The sequence below is a fragment of the Copadichromis virginalis genome, linkage group LG22 (genome assembly GCF_057382275.1).
Source record: "Copadichromis virginalis isolate Kocher_CV1m ecotype Utaka linkage group LG22, C_Virginalis_male_GT1.1, whole genome shotgun sequence".
Lineage (NCBI taxonomy): Eukaryota > Metazoa > Chordata > Actinopteri > Cichliformes > Cichlidae > Copadichromis > Copadichromis virginalis.
Window position 1 is genome coordinate 17815344 of NC_140638.1, and position 24541 is coordinate 17839884.

At 41.8% G+C, this 24541-nt stretch overlaps 1 protein-coding gene across 2 annotated transcripts; it reads right to left on the reverse strand.

Annotated features, from left to right (window-relative positions):
• Positions 1-2: 2 nt before the first annotated feature.
• On the reverse strand, positions 3-23759 carry cap2 (cyclase associated actin cytoskeleton regulatory protein 2). Of its 2 annotated transcripts, none has more exons than XM_085446984.1 (13): positions 23467-23759; positions 19164-19285; positions 18983-19083; positions 17377-17454; positions 11941-12084; positions 11358-11443; positions 10867-10972; positions 2972-3167; positions 2697-2863; positions 2364-2487; positions 2189-2271; positions 1879-2022; positions 3-1785 (listed from the first exon to the last, which is right to left on the reverse strand). In XM_085446984.1, the coding sequence occupies exons 2-13, from the start codon at positions 19273-19275 to the stop codon at positions 1702-1704; spliced, it is 1425 nt and encodes a 474-aa protein (XP_085303110.1). In that variant the 5' UTR covers positions 19276-19285; positions 23467-23759; the 3' UTR covers positions 3-1701. The 2 variants fall into 2 exon arrangements, with proteins under 2 accessions (XP_085303110.1, XP_085303111.1); XM_085446985.1 differs by having other exon boundaries at positions 19164-19302.
• Positions 23760-24541: the final 782 nt, after the last annotated feature.

Genomic DNA, 24541 nt, shown 5'->3' on the forward strand with positions numbered 1-24541 from the left:
GGAGGTTTTGACTTTATTTGGAAAAAAAAAAGACACAGAATTACATAAAATTGTTTTCTCGTATATTATATTTTTAGTATCAGCATTTCATCTGTGCTATGCTGGTGCTGTGTGCTACAAAATAAGAGTGGTATACAAAGTACAATAAACATAGGAAGTGCTCGGAGGTAACCGTTACCACTATAGCTGATACGTTGTACAGTAAAAGAAATTAGCTAATTAATCATTTCAATCACAACAGCAGCTGTTAATGCAGAATAAGGACAATACTGCATGTACTTCACAGTGACTTTACTACATGACTGCTGGGCACGATGCTCTTTACAGAGGTGGCTGGAAGCACTTTATTAGATGGAAAATGTACCACAGACACTTATTTGCTTTTCTCTATTTGAAGGTAATGTTGGTTTTTTAAGTTTTCTGCAGTAGGTGTAAGTGGAGTACTGTCTTATTAGTGGTCATCCCGGAACATTTAAAATCTATATTTTAAGGAAACGGATCTATTTTTCAGCAGTTACACTTTCTCACATAAATGCCTGTGTTGTTTTGGCACAGAAATGTAAGTGTGCTCTGGTTTGTGACACCTAAACCTGAGCTATTCTTCACCACTAGTGGGAGATTGTGTTATACTGACAGATTCATTACAGACAACAGCTGCAGAAGTGCTGGAGAAACCTCTTATGAAGTCACAAATACAGCAAGTGGACTAAAAGTTAATCTACGTGCCTATTAGAAAACCTTTCCTACAGCGCTATGAAAACGTATTTGCCCCCTTCTTGATTTCTTTTTCATATTTCTCACATTTATGTGTTTAAGATCAGCAAATGAACTTTAACTGAGTAAATAAAAATGCAGTTTTTAAATGATGATGACCATGATTTTTTTTGTTTTTATCAAAGGAAAAAAAAATGCCTAAAACTACCTGTATGTACCCTTAAACCTAATAACTGGTTGTGCCACGCTTGATAGCAAGAACTGCGATAACTGGCAATGATTGTTTCATATCATTGTGGAGGGATTTTGGCCAACTCATCTTTGCAGAATTCTTTTAATTCAGCCACATTGAAGACTCTCCAATGTGTTAAAGGTCAAGCCACAGCATCTCAGTCTGATTTAAGTTCAGACTTTGACTGGACTACTCCAAAACCTTCTATTTGTTTTTGGTTTTTGAGCCATTCAGAGGTGGACTTCCTGGTGTATTTTGGATCATTGTCCTACTGACTAAGCCAAATGTCCTTGAGTTTCCTGAGCACCATTGATGGCCGAAGATTCTCCGTCAGCATTTTCTGGTAGAGAGCAGAGTCGCCCAGAAGTCATTCAGGTCCCGAAGCTGCAAAGCAACCACTGCCACCACGTTTTACTTTTGGTATGATCTTCTTTTTATGAAATGCTGTGTTAGTTTAAGTGGCTCAATCTTTCTAGAAAGTTCAGCTTTTGTCCTGTCAGTCCACAGAATATTTGCTCAAAAGTCTCAGGGGCCACCAGGATGTTTTTTGGCATGAGATGAGCCTTTGTGTTCTGTTTGGTCAGCAGAGAACAATATATCTAATTTTAAAACTTGATTAAAGTTTCATTATCTAAAAACATGTGACAACTATACAAAAAAAGTTATGAAGGGGGAAAGTACTTTTCACAGCACTGTATGTCTGAGGGATAACATCAGGAGGACGGAAATATATTTGTGTTCTATGGACGACAAAGTCAGCCTGCGATCTCCGTGGGTTCTGTCACCAGTTTGGCTCCATTCCACACAGTCTTGAACTGCTCCGGCACTGGGAACTCCCTCTGTTTAAAAAAAAGGAAAACAAAAACAAAGTAAGTGTAAGAACAGCTGCACACATGGAGAGAATTAGCTCAGCCTTTATCTCGGTTACTCACGTAATCGCCCTCTCCTTCAGGTATCATGATGTTCATCTCAGAGCTCTTGGCACTGACAATGTCACAGCTGACAGAGTCCTTACTCAGGTAGACCTGGCAGCCCTCGGTCTTGTTGATGGAAATGGTGGGAACTGTTCCCAAAACCTGCAGAAAGACATGCCTCACTTACTGACAGGCTTTTTTTGGGCACTGTGAGATGTTATTTTACACTTTGGGTGTAAAACTCTGAACAGTTTTAAGAAAACGAAAGCGGACCTACGAGACACTCGGCACATCACTTAATTCTGTGTCAAAATAAAAATGTGTTCACCTGTAACTGAATCGATTTGCAGTTAATGATCTCCACAATCCCAACAACGTTCTCAAAAACCACACCCAGCTTCTTACAGTTGTCTAGACGGGATGAAAACAAACCAGATGAAGATTATAATCCCACGTTATGAAATCTGTGCTCAAACTCATGATTTTGCTTTCAGGAAGCTTACCAATGATGATGGAGTTTATTTTGCCCTTAATCTGCAGGGTGGAGTTATTACAACTGAAGACGTACGCCACCTGTTTAAGCTCCGTCTCCTCGATCACCAGGTCGTGCTTCTGCTCAAAGTTTTCCTGCAACAATAAGGATTCAAAAATCTAGATTAGCAGCCGGTCTACCAGGACACCTGGATTGGGTTTGTTTCTACGATATAAATGAGAGCTGGGTAGGTGCAAATTAAATTGTCATTGAAATTTTCCAAAGTGCCCTTCATTTCAGCTCCCGTTGTGGGTTTAATTAAATACAAATCATCCTCAAAATAGGATTTACACATCACACGTACCACCCTCCATTTCTTCCCCTCCAGCTCCAGCAGAGGGGGTCTTTTCTGGGCAGGTGTAGTGGGTGAAGCCACAGGCCCCGCGTTCTTGCCTTTGGCTGTTGTTGGTTGTTGAGAACGCAGATTGGGGTTCTTGTGGGTCTTCTGGTCATCTGACACATGCTTCAGACCTACAGATGGAAAGTGTGAGGATAACATTATGAGTTTAAAAATATAAGCTTAAATTAAATTAAGGTGGAAACTGTCGCTCAGCTCTTCTGTGTTGCTCATGGATGCACCTTTAGTGATGTCCATGCCCTGGTTGAGTTGGGCAAATAGCGCGGAGTGCTGGGCTACGGCGGCGTCCGCCTGAGGCTTGGCGTCATCATCGGTGAACACCGGAGGAGGGCCAGGGGGTGGAGGAGGTGGTGGAGGTGGACAGGGTGCACTCGGGGCTGGGGGCGAATCAAAGAGAGAAGCAGGAGCAATGGGGCCCTGAGAGATGTTGGAAGGAAATAAAATATTTTAAAAATAATTCAAGTATGTTTACTAAAATATTTTAATTTGACTCAGGCTCTGAATCTGAGGTCTGCCTGTTTATTTCATTTAAAGTGTACTTAAATTGTACAACTCTGCAGTGCTCGCAGACCCTGGTCCTCTGACACTTGATGTGAGTAATGTAAAAAACACAAAGCAACACAATCACATTTTTATGTGAACTGTGTGAGTTTTAAGAAAGTTAAAACTAGAGATGGACCGATCCGATATTACGTATCGGTATCGGTCCGATACTGACCTAAATTACTGGATCGGATATCGGAGAAAAATAAAAAATGTAATCCGATCCATTAAATATCACGAAAGCACCTCACAAAACTTGCAATACGCCGTAACTCACCTCAGAACGTTAGCACGTTGGAGCAGTATGCATCACGTGATAGAGCGGCTGTGGCATGCGGGACCTGTCGGTGCTCTGGATAGCATTTGGAGCTTCGCTAGCAACCCAGCATTTCATCTCCGACAAAGTTATCCCCGAGAGAAGTAAAGCAAGTGTGTAAGTCCATCTCTGAATGTTTGTAAAGCATTCCTGCGTTAAGCTTAACAAACGATATATGGAGCGACTGCCTCTTCTTGCTTCTACTTCAATCATGAAACTGCTTAACGATCAGCTGATCAGCTTTTCTGTCGTGAGTCCGTGTCTCTAGTTTGCTTTTGGCCCACTTTGCACCAGAAAGAGGAAACCAGCGGCTGAACAACAGAAGCACGTTTAAGCTTGATCAGCTGTTGTTAGAATGTATTTAATATTACTTTCTACTCGAGGATCTTTTTCTACGTAGCTGACGCTGGTAACTGTGCAGGGGCGGATCTAGCAAAGTTTAGCCAGGGGGGCCGATAGGGCATTAACAGGGAAAAGGGGGCACAAAGACATACTTTTCTTTCTTATTCTCATTTAAAATGTCAAGCTTTTAATAATTAATTATCTGACACCCAAAGTTTTAATTTGATGCAAAATGAATAGAAGTCCATTACTGTATATAGTAACTATTAAGTCTAATATATATACCCTAAGCTATAGTACTTTTTCCTTTGGGAAGGTACCATCTGTGCAGTCTGCAATTTTGTTGAAGAAAGATGTTGAATCTATTTAATATTTCTTGAAAAAAAATTGATTTCTGTGCATTTTTTTTCACACTGCATCAAATTAAGGTTGATTACGTCGATTAAGCATCATGAGGTGGAGTGTGAGGGGTGGTTCCCTATTTTTTATTTATTTATTTTTGTTGTTGCTGGGAGTTGGAACCCTATTAGTTAGGTTGCTTAATATTTATGCTAAGTACTCTTTAAAATACCAGAATAGGGAGGATGGTGTAGGTTTAAGTTTATTAGATTGATCAGTATTGCTGAACTATGAAACATTTTTTTTGCATACAGGTATAACAGAATAGCTTTAGTGTAGTTGTTGTTTTAAACTTGAGTATGAACTTATACAAAATGCAGCAAGATATTTAAAAAACAGTTTTGTTGATTAAAAAACACTATATCGGATTCATATCGGTATCGGCAGATATCCAAATTTATGATATCGGTATCGGTATCGGACATAAAAAAGTGGTATCGTGCCATCTCTAGTTAAAACACTTAAATTTAGTAACTTCAATTTAAGCAGATCTCACTCAAGTTGCCTTCAGTTCACATGACTCATCCTGTGTGTTGGTTGTACTACTTAAGCTAAGTGTTGTGCACGAATACTGAACAAGTTAATCTGAACAAAATCTTTACCTAATTTTTTTTATTTGAATGAATTTGGATACTATTTTAAACTAAAGTAAGCTTTTCTAATACAGTGAAACACAGCATCTTTGGTTTGTGAGCTTTCCCTTTAAAATTAAACTGACAAGAACAAAACAACTAAACAAACAAGTTTAAACAATAAAGAAAATGAAGGCAATGCAACAAGAAACAAAACAATAACGACTAAGAAAAAAAAGATAAAACAAACTGATGAAATATGAAAAATGATTAAGATGAATGTCAGCTGAGAGTGACCTCTCTCCTCCCAGGATCAAACAGGAGTTTTCCTACTTGATGGGTGAAAAACAGACAGCTTCACATCGAAATGGCCAAAATTTTACGACTGCACTGTTTCTCAAACGTAACCCCGGGATAGACCGGCCACCTGTCCAGGACATACACGGCTCTCGGCCTACGACAGCTGGGATAGACCACAGCTCGCCCCTCGCGACCCTGAATTGGATAAGCGTAAGAAGATGGATGCACTGTTGTGCCAGAAAAGAAAAATCAAGATGTTTTTTCCCCCAAATTTTGTTCATTACAGATGTTTTATAACATCAGAATTTAAATTATGAAGAAAAAGGTCCTTTAAGTAGCTCTGATGTGTAAAGAAGAGAAGGGTACACACACACACACACACACACACACACACACACACACACATCTGCTTTTTGAAGATCTAGCACAGCTGACACAGGGTTAAATTGTCACCAAACGTGCCTCTGAGTGCTCAGACTTGACCTTTGACACGAGTAACATGTGTTGTGAATATCACTGCTGAACAATGTAGACCTGTTACACTAAACAGCTCACTGCATGCCTCTGGATTAGAACCAGCAGATGTGTGCACGCACACATTCATGCATGGCTGTAAAACTATCTACTGAACACTTCTTTGTGTACACCTAAATCCTTTTGTGTACAAAAAGGATTTAGGTGGGGAAAAAAAGGTGGCTCCTTGTGTTAATATAATTAGCTTCACTTAAAATCTTCTTAATTTCTGCTGTTTTAAACTACAGCTTAAGCAATCAACAATCTATTAGCAAGGCTGGACTGGGACAAAAAATCGGCCCGGGCATTTTGACTAGAGACCGGCCCACCAGGATAAAGATTGAAAATGTGACGTCATTCAGGGATAAAACCGCAAAGGATTCTGGGAACTTGTGGCAAGAGGTACTAGCGCACGCAGGCTTTCAATTGAACTCAGTTACACAGCGATAAAAAGAAACCCAAAAAATGGCAAGAAGCTGTTGTATTATTAACTGCAATAACCGGTCGCATGACAGCCACGGGAAGCCGACGGGTAAAGAGATCGTTGTTTTTTTTTTTATCGGATTACGTTGTTGAAGTGAAATTTTTTAAGCCATGTTTCCGAAGTAAGAGCCGACGGATGGTCTGGATATACCAAATATAACATCTCAGAACACTCCAGCTCACAGGTTAGTCTGCTCCAAGCATTCCCACAAAGGTCAGAGTTTTGTAGTAGTTAATACGTCATTTTTCTTAACATAATTGGTGATATAGGTTACAAGCAAGTCTGGCGCTGAACAGAAATTGTCGCGCTATGCTCCTTTATTTATTGTGTTTATTGTGCATAAATAGTGAATTGTCCTGACACAATATTGCGTTTCGCTTCTGTTATAACCATGGTACACTGACAAAACCATATACTTTTATTCACAGGATAAAACAGTTGTTTTGTATCACTAATTGTCCATTGCGATTACAACATACAATATTATTGTCACTGCTACATTTCTGTAATGCTACTGTAACCGGTTTCTGCTTCATCCCGCTGCAACAGTTCGGCCCAAACAGACTCCTCGACTCTGCGTTGTGTAGTGTTTTTAAAAAGACAAGGAGTCTCTGATCGATCGTTGCCACTTTATTTCCTGAATGGAAACAACGGTGCTCTGTATCAGTGCACAGGCTCGCCATACACCACTCCGCACAGCACACTCTCGTATGGCTACGGCAGACTGGCAGCGATTACTGCAGCAATATTACAATTTCTAATATACAATAAAATAACAGCAACAACAAACGATGTACCTGAATGGAAACAACGGTGTATTATCAGTGCACAGGCTCGCCACACACCACTCCGCACAGCACACTACGGCAGAACATCTCATTAGCATTCCGCTTTAGCATACAGTTTCACACATTAATAAACAAATGAAAAGTACATAAAACTGGTGTTGGACATGTGTCCACTAAGCACTTATTACACTCGGTGCTCGTCAGCTAATCAAACATGTTTTATGTGTCTGTACTACTTAGCTATATTGTGTGCGGAACAATACAACTCACCTCTCGTATGGCTACGGCAGACTGGCAGCGATTACTGCAGCCAGCCACACCGAGAGGGGGGGCGCTGTTTCCCCATTACACTGATATTTGTGGCAAGTGGAATAATACCACATAAACACTGTTACACTACCAGAAATTATTTCCACTACTAATTAATTACCGTTGAGCTCAAAGGTTATATTAATAAACTGTTAATGAATGTGTATTTATGAAGACGATTTGTGAGACTGGTAAACTTATGATATATACAATAGTCTTTCGTTCTACACGGTGCGTTTCAAGGTCCTGTACCCATCCGTCGGTAAACTGTACCTGGGCTTGTTGCAGTGACCTGAAGTTACTAAACTTCATGAGTGTGTGCACTCACTCCAAGAAGCGTATAATTATAAATCTGAGCGTGGTGAAAGTTGGGCAGCACGCTGACGTCTTTTGTCCACTCTTTCACTCCTTTGATTTTTTCCTCGTATCTTTTCTTTGTCTTTTCGTCGAGTCTGTCTTTGTTCGGACCGGCATTGTTCTCCTTTTGTTTTGTACATTCCTTTTTTGTGCGGCAAAGAAAAAAAAAGAAGGTATTGGAACCGGAGAATGAACGTTTTGCGGTGCTGCAAATGTTTGCATTTGATTTGTTTGATTGGATTGTTTTGCCACGAGTTCCCGGCATGCAATGCGCGAAAATCACGTGATTGTTAAACAAGGGGGAGGGTGCATCCAGCCTCCTCGGCTGTAATTGGTCCAGCCCAGAGTCGATCATGACCAATTGGCCAATCCAACACCTTTCATTATATATACCCTTCCTAAAATAAATAAATAAATAAATCCATCGGCCCATAAAAACAAAAAATCGCCAGCGGCCCACCGGGCAATGCCCGGTATGCCCGATGGCCAGTCCAGCTATGTCTATTAGATAGTTGACATCTATTGTTTCCTGTTTCTGACATGAAGAACTCCTTGCTTGAAGGTTTGAAGGCTTCACTCTGAGATTTATGAAGCAGAAATTACTATTTTTATCGATTTCAAAGATTTTATACGAGAAATAATCAGCTGAAATAAATAAAACAACTGTCAGTTCAACCATTTAAACAGTGATAACTAGAATCATGTTAACTACAAGCCCCCGAGGGACAACTGGAAAAAATATTTGAAGTGTTAAAAGTGTGATGTTCACTACTCAGAATCGGACTTGCTTTAACATTTTAAGTGCTTTTGTTTTTTTACCCTGTGTCTAGTTTAATGTGACCGTTTGCATGAGTCCATATGTCAGCCTGTGGATAGGCCTGTCACTAAAGCGCCGTCTGAGCAGCAGATGACGCGTTGCATCGGTGAAGAGGGACCAGCCCTGCAGTTTAGGTTACGGCACAGGCTGTGTGTGTACACAGGCTCTTTGTCGGGGCAACTTCTGTAAAGAAAACCTCCATTCAAGTAAATCGTGAGGACCACCTGTTGGTATCACACACTCCGTTCCTTGTTTGCGCACACACACTCTGTGTCTCTCGCACATGCAGCAGCTCTGCTGTCTGACAGCAGGGCCAGCAGCTGACACACACAGCCGCCGCAGGCTCTCAAGTTTCTGCATGCAGACAGTACACATGTGAGCACAGTTGTTGAGCATTAGTTTAAGCTGAGCATAGGTTTTCATCGTTTCATGTTGCAATAAAGGAAAAAGTGAACCATTTGGGGCTTATTTGATTCCCTGCTGAGAGCAGAAGATCTCTTAACTTAGAGTGCAAACAGAAGGAAGCAGCTGTCCTGAATGCCCAAAGGTACAGTTGTGGTCAGAAGTTTACATCCACTCATCAAGGGCACGAATGATTTCTCGAACTGTTCTTTTTCCAGTGTCGAATGAGTGTACTGCATACATCTTTAATGACTTTAAAAAATAAGAAAACACACATTAAATCTTTTAACTTTTTTAACTTCACAAGGCCTGCTAACTTCTCATTAGTGATCATGATCGACTACGTTGTAGTTTCTCTTTGCCAGTATAAAAGGATTAGTTTAAAAGCACTCACTGGACTGACCAATACTCAGAACAACGGGAAAGTCCAAGGAACTCAGTGAAGACTAAGAGGGAGAATTGTGGATTTAAGCAAGTTTCTTGGAGTCATTTCTAAACAACTGCAGGATTTATCAGTTCAAACAACTGTACTTAAATACAAGTTATTGAAATGGGCCATCACTTTGGCGGTGTCAAGAGGAAGACCCAAACTGTCACCTTCAGATAAGAGGAAACTGGTTAGGAGTCACCAGAAACCACCAAGGCTCAAGTCTGGAAACTGGAATCTGCTGGAAGACCAGCATCACTGTCCACAGTGAAACCAGTTTTTCATTGTCATGGACTGAGAGGGTGCAGACCAAGACAGAAGCCATTGCTACTAAATCGACACTTTTAACCTCGACTGAAATTTGCAGCTGCCCACATGGAAAAGCGAGACGGTGGTCAGGCGAGACAAAGATTCTTGAATGGCCTTACCAAAACCCCGACCTCAGCCTGTGTGGACTGCACTTCAAAGCCGGGTCTACGCCAGGAAACCAACTAAACGAACTCTAACATTATCTTTCTTCCATAAAGTGTGGTCAAATATCCGTCCAGATTTATACCAGAAAATTATTGATGGGTGCCAAAAGCGTCCGGTAGAGGTGCAACTTGCTAAGGGACATTTAACCAAATATTAGTGGCCGTGTGTGTATTTACTTGAGCCTTTATGAATTAGATAAAATCTGAAATGAAGGTATACTTGTGCATCTGCTTCTTGTTTTGTTAAAGGTATTAAATATGCTGTACAATCATTCCACCCTGTAAAAAGGGTGTCCATGATGACCATATCTCCACAGCACCTTTAAAGCTCAGTAATGAAAATGGTTTATTTTATTTGAGTTTAAAATTAAACTATGAATGACACTATCCAGGCCAGCTGTTTCACTTTGTTAACATTCTTCATGCTAAGCTCAGATCTCCCGACCATCTCCTGGCAGCAACCTCATAGTTACAAATATGACAGCATTATTGATCCTCACTTGCGGCTCAGAGCAAGAGTGAACAGGCATCTTTCCCCTCGGATCAACAATTCAGTTAATAAGGAAAGTGAAGCTTTAGTTTTGTTGTTTCTTTCTGTAATTAAATCAAGAGGAAAAACTCTTCTAACCGATAAGGGAAGAAGATTTTGTTTCAGATCACTGTAATCTCTGAGATCTAGCAAAGGCTAGTCCTTGAGTAGACATTAACAGTGTGTGTGTGTGTGAGTGTGTGTGGGAGGGACAGAGGTCTTTGAAAGCTTCACAGAGAAATGCGGTGAGCGGCCACTGAGGAGAAGCTCATTCATTCATTCATGCTCCCTGCAGTGGTTTATGTAACTGACTGCTCCATAACTAAAAATGGTAGAAGTTATTTTGAGCAGATATAAAACGATCAAGCCGTGCGAACAGAAACCAAATGAAAACACAGCTGACATTATAAAGCACTAGTAACAGGAGTGATTCAGGCTCAGGTATGAGAAGGTGGTGAGTATAACATAAAACAGCACAATATTGTACTAACAAAGGCAAAAAAAGCCTTTTGAATCCATACGTGGCACCTCGCTTGTGTACTCACACTCTTGCTCCACACCAGACCTGTCGTGTGGTGCTGTTTGATGAACGCCTGCATCTCAGTCCAGATCAACAGGTAGGAGCGCACCCAGTCCACATGACGTCTGTCTCTGGGAGAGACAAACATATAACGGTCAAATAAAAAATTATATATGAAGGAAGCTGAGGCATGTGGATGAGGATGGACCTGAGCAGGTGAGCAGAGCAAGAAACTCACGATGCAGCGTTTTGCAGGTTAAATTGATACAGAAATGTTTTAACAATTTGTGAAATAAATAAAAAATCTGCTTTATTGTTGAACACCGTTAGTCTGCATTCGCCATGCTACCTTTCTAATTTTCATCTACTTTTGCATTCTAGGCTCCTGTCATCTCTCTACCTGATTTGTTTACCACAGTGACTTTCATGGTTTGCATGAATTGTCATTTATGGAATAAATAAATCAGCTGTAATGTTTCAAATATCTAGAGAAGATGAAAAATGAGCTATATTTACGTTTCCTTGTAGTCCTTAAGCACTCTGTTGGTGTAGAAGGTGGCAGCATCGTTCATCTCCTTTACATATGGACCAGGCTTCTGACTCTGAGATGGAGAGAGATAAAATCTCCTGAAAGCTGTGACATAAACACTTCTCTGAACATCTTAAGTTCAGCACGTTTCATAAGTGGCGAAAAGCGGCGTCCTGCCAGTAACCTGCACAGACCAGAAGCAGCTTCAAAGACTTGTATTCAAGCACTGGAGATGGTGATCTTTGATCTTAAAATGATCTTCGCCTCAAATCAGAAGAAATGTTTGTACTGATGGAAAACAGAAAAAGTCCATGTTGTAGGAAGAAAAATAAGGTCTTACTTTTAGTTATTTATCTGCATGAAAGGTTGTTTATGCAGATGATTGAAAAGTTGGCTTAACTTCGTGTTGAATACTTGCTCCTGAGGACCATCAAATTCAAAAAGGGCTAATAGCTTTCTGTTCAGACAGTTGATATGCTTTCTTTCTTGTATTGTGGCTTAAATAGGTTTTATCAGACATGCCAATCTTTACACAGCATCATGTGCACGTTCATGTGTGCTCATCCTTACCACGGCCACCCAGCCCAGTGCGGGGATGCTCTCGCTGACGGCTGAAAGGTGGTTGAAGAGGCTGCTGCCACGGTTTCTTTCTCTGAAGCTCTGAATCTCCTGGATGTGATCTGAAATCGGCTTCAAGAGGTCCTGGAGCTCTGTCTGCAAGAGCAGGAGGGAGAAATTAGGAAGAGGACAGAAGATGGGTGTAAAAGAGAAGGGTCATTATAATCTGAACCCTATAAACATCAAATTCTCTTATTTGTTTAAGAAACACTGATGCCTGTAAAATCTTACTCGCTAGTATATTTTAGCCACCTCCTTAGCCCCTCTTTTAGAATCTGAGCTATATTTCCATGCCCACTTCGGCACCATCCAGCAATTCCTAAACTGGGCTGCAGGAGACGATCTGATTTGATTAGCACGGGCCTTTTTTCCACTGGAACATCCAGATCTCAGTTACGGTATAGCTCGTCTCATAGTTCTCAGCTCCCCTCCCCATCGCTCCGAGCCTGAAAACATTCCTCAGTTCATGGGGAGATCCCTGTGGCCTTGTAAGGCATACCGTTTCTCCAATGTTTACAGTTTATCAATTACACATGCACCCGCGCTCACAGAAGTACAGGAACACAGCGTTTCACTGGCAAATAGCTGCTACTTGCTTACATGTTCTGATCTGCTGTGAAATGAGTGTAATGTAGAACATATGGAGCTAATGAGCTGTGACAGGAGGAAGCTGATGAACAATCAGGAGGAGCTGGCAGTGATCGGTTAAGCTGCAGCGGTGCTCCTGATACATGCATCACCTAGACGTGAGCAAGAGGTGATGCTTGAAATGAAAATCTATTCATGTGCATCAGGTTTAGTAGTTTTATGTTTGAGAGCAGGAGAGCAACAAAAACAGCACTAAACTTTATTTCCCAACAAATTCTTCCCCTGATCAGACGCACATGATCTTCATAAGCACAGACAGACGCCCCTTTCTCTGCTCCTCCAGCTGCTTTTATTCCCTCTAAGTCCACCTAATGGCTGTCTTTGAAGCAATACATCACCTCTTTACTGCAGCAAATAGGCCGTGCTTAAGAGTGAGCATGTAGGACGAATTTAAGGTAGCAAGCAAGATTTGAGGGGTGAAGTTTGCCTCCCTAAGGCGTAACTTTTTCCATTACCTTTCCCTGTAGTAATTCCTTCCATTACTAATCTGTTATCTCTATTGCCAGTATTTAAAGGCGAGCAATTACTCATTTAATACAAATTTATGAGTACTGGAGGATAAATTCAAAGGAAAAACATCTGACTTTACCCTGCTGAGATCTGAGCTCTTGTTCGGGATGCATGAGGTGCAATAAGTCTGTGACGAGCAGAGTATAAGGTGCAGAAAAATCCAACTGTAATGCACCCATATAAGTAAGCAGGATCTTAGGGAGTAAAAAATATGTTTATGTATATGTTCATAAGGACAGCCTCTTTAAGAGTGTTAAAACATTTGTGCTATATGATCACATATTTAATGATGACCTGTCCGAAGTGTATCACACCCCCAAACCAGTGTCATGGTCCTTGCCATGCAGATGTGTCATTTGCTGTTTTTTGTCCTCTGCCTCTACAGTCACATTTCCCAGTTTTCTGTGTTTGTTTGCATGTGGATGCACTAGTTTTCTGGCCTGTTTTCCACCTTCTGGTTCCTGCACACCTCCCTTTGATGACTTCACTGTGGCCGCTTCAGAAGGAAGTGGCACAGAGTCAGTCTTCGTTGGTTCGTTTGCATGCAAACAGTTCGCTCTGAGAATTCCCGGACACAGAGGGGTGAGAGAGAATGACTTGCTGTACACGTTAGTCGTTTACCAGCTGAAGAACTGCAAACTTTTACAAAGCCTGGAGAAGTTTCTGCAAAAAAGAAGCGCCTGCACTCACATCCCAGCTGTGGGAAGGTTCACGTGCTGGCGAGATGTATTAGAGCAGCTAATTGATTCATTTCCACTTTTGTTGTTTACTGCTGAGCTATCAACACACTGACAAAAGAGTTATTGACAAGCTCAGCTGAGTGTGCTGAATCATTATTGCCATCTATCAGATTTTTGAGCTTTTTGCTTCTTTCAGTGCCGAGAACAATCCGGCAAAAAGGATAAAAAACGTCAGCTCACATCATGTGTTTGGCTGAGCTCAGTGCGTTATAACAGCACAGGACTTGACTTCCTACACAAGCGCTGCATCAAAGGCAGAAAGTCATGTGTGAACTGCCGGGAACAGCAGTACACACACACACACACACACACACACACACACACACACACACACACACACACACACACACACACACACACACACGGTGAGTTAACTGGCCAACCTGAGGTCACCTGAAAGAGTGAGATGCCTACTTTCTCTGACTCTTTCTCTCTTTGTCTAACACTCGATCTAACTGACACACACACACACTCACACACACACGCACGCACGCACGCACGCACACACACACACACCAACAACAGGCTCAAATATAGAACATGCCCATAAAAAGTCAGAGAGCACAACAGAGCTGCGCTGTGGAGGAAGGCCAGAAGTTTTGGAGATATGTGTGTGCGCATGTCAGTGTGTGTGTGTGTATGCGTGTGGATAGAAAAGGGGCACTGCCCAGAGTTACACACTTTTCTCTATCTGTGCTGAGAGCTACAGATATAGACCTGACTGCGGAAAGCTGTGAGAGATTTCTGAAGAGAGTTTTGTACTCGGGGGAGTATTTTTGTTTTTGGTGTTTGGTTGTGCACTGAAAGGTTTTTAGGACTGTGCAAAGGAAACCGTTTCATGCTAAGGTAGAAAGCTTAAATCAGGCTTATAAATTCAAACCTAAACTGGCATCTATGACAGTTAAACCAAGGAGGGCATGTTCTATTGAACAATATCTGCTGTTCAACCTGTTTTAAAGGTTATAAACCGAAGTGTCTTTTTATTCCTATTCATCCTGCATGATATGAATGCAGATTAACATCTGAACATTTGAAAACTACATTACAGTTTTCATGCAAGCTTCAGGTCTTTAGGTTCCAAATTTTACCAGCTTTTCTTGTGAAACCTGAACGCCTGTCTGTAAAAACAGACACCAAAGGTGTGCGGTTTTACCTAACTCAGTTTTAATTTATGTTTTATTGCTCTCGGTTTTAACTGGGTTACAACATGAGGGTGTGAAGTTTTTGCTCATGCTGCACATTCAAAAAGACAATGAAAGAAGCTTTCATTGGCCATTATGTGGTTGGATCAGGGCGTTGGTAGCAGCTCTTGAGCCACCATTTCCCCGTTTTCCGTGTTTTGTTTTGAGTTTCGTTGTGATGCTGAATGTGTCTCTCCTCTCTATCAGCCCACCCCTCTCCTGGGTTAGTCCCCCTCTCTCTCTCACTCTTTCCTTGTTTGCATTTCTGACTATCTCTGAATGCTCGTTTCACAGCCTCTCAACCAATGACCTGACAGATCGGGAGTAATCACTTCCTGGTGGGCTCTGTGGACCCTGTAACACACACACACATACAACACAAGCAGAAGGCCAATGGGATGATATCATTCTCTCACACACAGACACAGACATCTCTCCCACCCCTCTGCTCTCTATACGTGAACATGTTGGGAATGTGTTGTATTAGCATTTTCTTGGTCAAAGAGCAGAGTAATCCCTCTGTGAACAGACGGGCCTGCTGGGAAACACATGGGTCAGACCGTTACAGAGGACTGAGGCCCAGCTCATCTCTCTGTTAGGCTGCTGCTGTAATTTGATGCAATTTGGCCCTTAAAGTCATGAGAGCTGCACCACGCTTCAGCAGGTTTTGTGTGGCTCAGCTGGGAGCTGAAACACAAACAGCCAATCGCAGTCATGGAATCCAGTCACATGGTAACACTGTTTGTGTCACATTCAGACAGGCTCTAAAGACAATAAAGAGGATACAGTGAAAAATAATGATGGCAGGGAGGCCATGACTGGTGTTTCTCTAACAACACGATGGCCAATAAACCTGATATACGTTGCTAAGACAACAGCACTGAACTGCTCTGTCATATCAGGTTAGGTTTCATGGAGCCATCTTTTTGTGATGTTGAGTGGTACTTGTTGCGATATTATTTAGTTTTGGTTTCTGTTTTGAGTTCCAGGGGTTTTCCTGTCTTTGCCATCCTCTTTCTTTGTCCTCCTGATTTTTTATAGAAATGACTTTTCCTTGTTCATCTTCTTTGTTTTTGTCTTTCCCTGTAATGATGCCTTGTTTTCCCCTGTCTTCCCTACTTCCTGATTGTCTAACCTACCTTTTGTATGTGGACAGCTTTCCACCATATATCATTGTCCATTTCATTAGGTACACCTCGCTAGTACGTGGTTGGCCTTCCCTTCAGAACTGCCTTTTTTCCACCTTGCCTCATGTTATGAGGCAAATCATTAATAATGTAAGTCAATGACCCTCTTAAGGGACAATCCCCACTAAGGTTTAAACACCTGGGACTCTCCAACATTTGGTCTTAGAACTGAAGAAGCTTCTCAGATGAGACATGAAACATCTTAAGCTTAAAGAAGTCCAGTCACTTTCTTTCCAAGCTCCTTAGACTACCAAGTTCTGGATGTCTACAACCCACACAGACATGTTTATATGATGTTCAGTTGGTACTAAGAGGTCCAAAAGTGTGCCAGAAAAGTATCCCCCACACCAATACACCACCTGCCGCCTGAACTGTTGATACAAGGCAGGATGGATCCATGCTTTCATGTTATTTATGCCAAATCCTGACCCTACCATCTGGCTGTCACAACAGAAAATGAGACTCATCAGACCAGGCTACACTTCTACGGCCCAACGTTTGTGAGCTCGTGTAAATTCTAGCTTCAGTCTCCTGTCCTTAGGTGATTGTCGTGTAAGAGCTTCTTGGAAAAAAGAAAACAAAATCACCTCTGTGGGATTATTTTAGTTTTAAACAAGCTGACAGAGTTAAACCAGACCGGCTGCAGCCTGTGAACGAATAAAAAGGACAGATGCCATATGCTATTAAATAATCAGGGTGCATAACCACACTTGTAGTTTTTGTTGTAGTGCATCAAATATTATTTAACAGCTGATCAGACAGAAAACACTGCACTTGTAGTGTCCTTACCTAACCATATAAAGCACTTTGAGGTGACTGTTGTTGTTATTTTTGGTGCTTTATAAATAAAATCGTACTGTTTTGTGAAAGATTGAAATCGGTGACATACGATTATGCATAATATGTCCCGACTCCATAAGCCAGTTCATTTTAGCTCATGTTTTCAGTTGTGTTTTACAATTTTAATAAGATCTTTATATAAGACAAATTATATTATGATTACCCAGTGCTCATGAAAAAACCCCAAAACAAAACAACCCCCCCAAAACCATCCCACAGCTTCTGAGGTTACACTGTGACATCATCAGTGCAGGTTTCTCTTTTAATGTCCTCCTGTCGTACCTGCGCTGGTTCCTGGTGTGTGGCAGCCATCTTGATGAAAGCTCTCTGAGTCTGTAAGGCGTTCATCACCATCTCTGCCTGTCAGTCACAAAGTGTAAATGTTAGGACTGATCTCATAATACATTATGTTATACTTGATGAGTGCTTGTCTTCACAGGTTGTTCACCATGCAGAAAACATGAACAATCTGAGCAGTCGCTGCAGAAATCCAGGCAAACACTCTAATGACTATGTCTAACTTATATACACACACAAACACACACTCTCACTCGCTTAGTTTGGGTTATTCCCAGCCAACCGTGTCCTCTGTGTGTGTGTGTGTGAGAGGTCCATTTGCAGGCCAAGGGAACCACCGGGGAGGCTTTTTCCATAAAAGGAGCTTTACAAACTTGAAGAAACTACCTCTGTCTGTCTCTCTCTCTCTCACACACACACACACACACACACACACACACACACACACACACACACACACACACACACACACACACACCCTCCATCGTGTTCAGTGATGGGACACAGAGATGGAAACCATCTTTCAAGGCACAGAGGAAATTCAGGCATTGCTGAGTACCTTTACACGTCTGTTTTGGAGGGTTTTTGTTGTTCTGGATTCATTCCAAGGACGTAACACAGCTATTATTGCCAACTGGCATACCATAAAACACTTCCTGGTCCTACGGGGAGTAGAGGTCATTACCAAATAGGAAAAGGTCCTCCACTAACAGTTTGATAAATGAATGTAAGGTCAAAGATCAATCATACTCCCATCCTTGGCTTTGTTAAGGACAGGAAACACACACACACGGACATGTTGTCTGCCTTCTTTGGGACCACGGACCTCCCATACAGCTTTGCCTATCTAAGTGGAATCTAGAGTGGGACAATCCTGTGTTTATAAATGTGTGTCCAATGAGATAAAGGTTGGCAGAGAATGAAAATCTGTGGTGGCTTTCCTCTTTTCAGCAGTGCTCCCTTTGCAGAGAGCTCTTCTTCCTTTGCACAGCTTAGTTTATAGATAAATATATCAGGCACAAAATTAGACGCTCATTTACGAATAGTCTGATCTTTTGTTAGAGAAAGCCAAACAACAGACAACAGTCTCACATCTTTATGGCAAAAACCAAATACGTCATCTTAATTATACAGCGTTAAATGTCTTGATGAGTGTCTTGGCTTGAGAAGCAAGCAAGAAACTAAATATGTCCCAAAGTATAAAGCTAACCTTTCAAATGTTATAGTATTTTTTTGTGAACTACTTCACAACAAAGCTTTCCCAAAGCCATGTTAATGAAAAAATAATGTTCTTTAACAAGAGCAAGAGGCTCATTTAAAAAGCCCCGTTGACACTCTGAGGATAAATATATGCTCCTTATAAAGCATGAGCTGAATTCAGTATGAGGTTTAGGGAATGCCCCTTTAAATCATGATCGGTTTGACAAACAGCAGAATGAGAGACCTGCTACATTGTAAGAGAAGACTGCTGCAGCAGCAGCTGCAGAAACATCTGTCTGCAGCAGCTGATGCATGGACAGTGCCTACAAGTGATTTTATATTCGTAGGGTAGCATATGTGAGACTTTAGATTTTAGTGGGTGAAGCCTTACATGCTTCTCCACCTCGCTCCCTATGGCGCGGCTGTTGTTCAGGTAGTCTGACACCGGGCCACTCATCAGCACGTCGAAGGCCTCCACGCACTGAGACAGACCTGGAAAAATACAGTGAAATCCTGCTAACTTGCTTGCTTGTCTTAATTGAATCCTCCAAATGCAAGTTTAACAGACTTGCCTCCATCAATGCCGTTGACACAGTCCCCGTTGGCCATCCCGCTGGACGCCTGCGCTGACATCTGCTCGAGGCGAGTCACAGCTCGCTCCAGGCGCTGCATTAATCCTTCCATGAAGACAAACCTGGAAAACAAGAGCAGCTACGGATTCTTACTCATGGCCGCTGCTGCTGTCACATGATGACAGCTGAAATCATTGCAATTCATTTATAATCATTCTTTTTGTTTTATTTGGTGATGTTTGTCACTATTCAACCTTCTCACTGCGCTGCTCCTGATTTTCATCAACACTAAATTTAGCTATGTGCAGCACGCCTTGTATAAATAATGTCACTGTATGAGGTGTCTGGCTCACTGCCACAGTCACAGCCTGGGTCAGAACAATTTCAAAGTGTCACCTAATCGGGATGAAGAAAGGCAGAAACTGATGCCAGACTGAGAGAAAAGTCAAACAATGAAGTGGATTCTTTGATTAAATATACAGTTTATTTATGGTTATTTGCTTATCTTTGGGTGCTTTAGTGATTTGAATCTTTCTTTTTTGTGTAATAATTTTGTCTTTTTTTGTCTTTTTGTTATAGTGTGTGCAAATAAATGAATAAAAGGTAATCTCTAAAAGCTCCTCTATCGTCGTGCAGCTTCTTCTTTCAGCTGCTCCCCCTAGGGTTCTCCACAGCAGATCATCTGCCTCCATCTCACCCTATACTTAGCATCCTCCTCTGTCACATCCAACCATCTGCGTGTCCTTCTCACTACATCCATGAATTTTCTCTGCAGCCTTGGTTTTTTCCTCCTTCCTGGCAGCTCCGTGTTCAGCATCCTTTGTCCAGCACATCCACTATCCCTCCTCTACACTTGTTCAAACCATCTCAGGTCCTAGTCCAAGTAAGATGCTGTTGTCTGATATTGTCTCTGTTTCATGCATGGCTCTGTTTTAGGGATATGACAGTAGCCTTTTTCCCTGCAGACTTCTGTGCATGGTAGCTAATGATGCACCTACACCAGCCTCACTCTTGAGCACAGACCATGTAGACCATGATTTTTTTGAACATGCAGGAACTGAGAACATTTTCCTTTTCCTTTATCAATGTCTATATTTTGCATAAAATATGGACTGATGTATCGATATTGGAAGTTTTTGCTCTGTAACGATCAACATCAACCCCGGAAGGACAAGATATATACAACGGGAAGACCTGCTTTCTGTTTTAGTCTATGGAAACTTAAAGTGTAGAAACATATTTGCATAAATTCACATGTTTCTGGCTGTTGGACAGAGGTAAACAAACAGTAACTGAGCACCGCTGAAATACATTCGAGAATACTCCACAGACCACTTTGTCACACTGACCAGCCATATGTCTCACTATGAAGCGATGCAGGCCTGTTTCCAACATATATTAGTCAACAGAGGAGGAACTCAATCCAGCCACCCGCTGCATGTTTACGCAAACCACTGCTAGGTAACACATGCTTCCTAATCTGACACCTGCTATTTACCTGGGTGTCCAACATGCAATCCAGGGGTGTGAGTTATAGACGGCTCTGTTTGCTTTACAAAAACGATCTACAGAAACGCTCGGAAACACTCTCCAATAATATGGCAGCTATGTTGGCTGAATAGCATTCGCTGTCTGTAATCTTTGTAAATTATGTCTACTAATTATGTCCTGTGAGCAGCAAACATGTCCTGATGGGCGTCATCGAATCTCTCTGGAGAAATCTCCCAGCAGTGCCAAATTCCTGTTTCAGGACTCAGAGGTTATTTCTGCTCTGTGGGTCACAGCAGCTCTTAGGCAAGACCAGAAACCTGGAGAGCAGAGTCTCGGTTTGCAACAAGCGTTTGTGTTCTCTGAAGCAGGACACTTAAAGTTTGAGCAATGAGTCGAAAATATTCTTATCAGTTTGTACTTTGGTACCAGCTTCTGGTCTCGAGGGTCTGATCCAAGTGGGATTACAAAACAAAACTTTATATTAAACATTAATCCAAAAAATACAAATAAAAAATACACAATATTTGCAAATTGTCAGCTAGTGTGCAGACCTGTCACCCTTTATCCAGTGAGGTCTGCAGATCTCCCGAGTGGCTCTGCAAAATGCACCATAGCTCATGAAATTGTGTTTTTATTATATATACAGGGGATCATATATAGACCATTTAACTCAGCAAAACAAGCATGTCATATCATCACTTCGATCTATCATAAGATCACTCCTCTCATTGGGAAGGGAACCATTCTTACAGCTTCGGATATTAGCCAGACTCGTAGGCTGGTGAGCACGGCGATTTGTGACACAGATCAGACTGTCGCATGAGGATATGAGGATTAGTGATATGAGCGATTTCTTAAAAATAAGTCTTTCCTTTAAGAAGTCTCTGGCCCCAGAAAGTTTTGTAACACCTGCTTTTATATTTCATCTGGTAGACTTGATACCTGTTGCTTGTACTCTGTGAACACACCATAACGACTGTATGTTTAGATTTGAAAATCTTTTGCCATAAAAGTAGATGTAATTTTATTAGAGCTGAAACAATTGAAGCTGATCTTCAGAGCCAAGTCAAATTTGATGGTTCCAGCAAAAATAATCTTTAAATACTGACATAACTCAAAGATAGAACGATTATTATAATACATAATGCCTGGGTTTGTCTGGGTTTGAGGATAGAGCAAAAAGTTCAAATTTAAATTCAGTAGAGTGCAAAAAAATCAACTACTGTACTATTTCAAATCCAAAACACTTCATCACTGTCTCGCTTGTCAACAACCTCAAATTTTGCCTATGAAGACTGAAGCAAAGACACTCAGCCTCTGTTCTGATTTTATTGTCACTTGTCCAAATTCTCCATGGCAATGCAAAGACATGGCCAATGATGCTCTTTTAGGCTTTTCATATGGACTTACTGGAATGCATTCAGTCTAACACAAAGACCTAATGGGAGGAAGCCTCGGGGTTAAGCCTGCTGGCTGTATCAGAGATACATCTCTGTGGCATGAAAATGTGGCAGTACTGTTTTTAATGTGTCTGTAATTTCCAACAAATAGCCTTTACCTCAGTCTCCTTAATAATAGACATAAAGACAGTTAACTTTATTTATCCTGGAGAGAAAAATATGTTGTTATAGCAGCAGACTTGTGAAAATACAAACAAAGCAAAGAATACACAAACTACAAATGCCAAATGATGCATGAAAACAACAGATAAGGAAAAAAAAGAATGAATGGACTATATACTGACTATACTGAGTGATATGTGATTATAAGGTGATAGAATCAGCCTGTGAAGCATTAAAAGAGGTCCAAATGTGCAAAATGTGGAGTGTTTAGTTTATGGGCAGTTAAGTGTCAGCAGGTGTCGGGTTGGCCAGCAACACAAACACTCCACAGCAAAACCAGCAGCACATGCAGTGAAAAGATTTTAGGGACTTCACCCTGACTCTGCATGTGCCTCCTGAACCCCCCGGCCTGGTATCTGATCTTTGTGGCTATATTGGGACGCAGTCTGGCTCCTGCTGTTATGGGCCTACTGTAAGATATTCCACTGTGGGCCTGGGTCCTGCACCCGGAGACACTTTGATTCTTCATCTGCTGCAACTCTTCATCCACCTACTGATGTGGGAAGCTGTGATGTGATCAGTGGGAGTTGATGGTGAAAGGTTTGGCTGTTATGATTAAGAATATTACTATTTATGTAATAATAATTTGGATTATCTATATGAGGTTAATAAAGAGATATGTAACTCATGTAATATGGACCAGAGGCTGGGAGTGTGCTGATAGATCTTTGAGAAAAAGCTGAATCAATTTAAAATATGAAAGCATATGAGTCTTGTCCAAGTCGGTTTAAAGGTTTAGTTGCCGCATTAGCGTCCTGTTGTTTCTGGGGCACAGCATATGTGATCCTAAAAAATTACTGGGCTGTTTAAACTCACACTGGTTTATCACAGCTGCAAAATGAACCCTCTCTGTGTAAACACGAGAAGACACCATCACTCCATAATAAAACATGACATGGCACCGGCTCACAGGACTTCACCCGTCCTTCAGTCTGATGCTTCATATTCCGCGCCGCAATAATGTTACTCCCCGCAGCGATCGAGATAAAGGAGGTGACAAACAGTGCTCTCACATGCCCTGCCATAACATACGAAAGCAGGCTGCACGGGATCAATTTGTCTGGACATTATTATTGCGTAGGGATGCGCACCCCCACCCCGGGGCTCCATCCCTCCGCCCCACACTGAAACGAACTGAACTTGACACTGGTTAAAAAAAATCATCAGTACATCCTCTAAAAGCATCTTACCTCCCTGGTCTGGTCCGCGGTAAATTTCTGTCCGGATCTTTAGGGGTGTGATTACGCCGGGACGGATTCGTGGCAGTTCGCTGCTGTCTTGCGGTCCCCTCCTGCTCCCCTGCCCCGTCACTCAGCTGCGCGCTGCACCGGCTCCTCTTCCGGGATGTCCTAATTAAGCAACACGTTGAACCTGAGAGCCGCACAGCTGCAGAGACCAGGACCGTGACTCAGTGCCTCTCTGCTCCGGGGGAGAGACGTTTGCCTCGCAGACAACATGGCAGCATCGGAGAGCTCTGCTAAAAATAGACAAGTGATTGGTGCTGTGGCGATGCCGGCATGGGGCTCTTTTGAGGGAATGGCCTTTTACAAGCTGGGCAGTCATCATCATCATATTCATAGTGCATGGGAATGAAATGAAGTTTTACCCCTTCGCTGACCTTTAAAATTGAAGACTGCAAATTTTCAACATTTTAAATCCCTAAACGAATACAAGTCACAACAATAACTCCAAAATCAGTTAAAGGTTTAAAGCTGCCCTTTAGTTTTCTACTTTTAACGTAAATACTCCCTCAGTTCCCCAAGGTAAACAGACACCAAACCCTATGTTTAACCCCACTGAGGTCCAAGAATAGCAGACATACGCTGGTCTGTTGCAGTCATAGACTGTATATAAAAGATGGGCACAAAGTCAGAGTTCCTGTGTCATGAAAGTGCCTATCTTTTTACCTGGTTAAATCACCATGGCAACATACAACAAGCGCATTTCCTAATCAAGAGCAGGTCCTGTTCAGCGTTTCAGTGATACCCATTGAGCCAGCTAATGCAAAGAAAGCCTGAGGGTGGTGAACTTCCTTCCTTGACGCCTCAGGTCTGAAAAGCAAAGCCAGAGTAGAAGTTTTTCAAATCTGCATTCTCTCTAACGGACAGCAGGGGTTTACTTGTAAATGAGAGTCAGCATTATAGTAATAGAGGACAAGAGGATAAAGCCAAGTATGGTTTAGGACAGGCTTACCTTGTCATCTGCACCTTGCACACCACAAATGTCAAAACAACAAGGCAGGGGCCATGTAAATGCACAGCTTGA

Coding starts and splice junctions, on each gene's coding strand:
- cap2 (XM_085446984.1), bottom strand. CDS start 19,275: ATGGAAGGATTAATGCAGCGCCTGGAGCGAGCTGTGACTCGCCTCGAG. Junction 11,444..11,940: donor CACTGGGCTGGGTGGCCGTG/GTAAGGATGAGC, acceptor TCTCCATCTCAG/AGTCAGAAGCCTGGTCCATA. Junction 2,023..2,188: donor GCAAATCGATTCAGTTACAG/GTGAACACATTT, acceptor GTCTTTCTGCAG/GTTTTGGGAACAGTTCCCAC.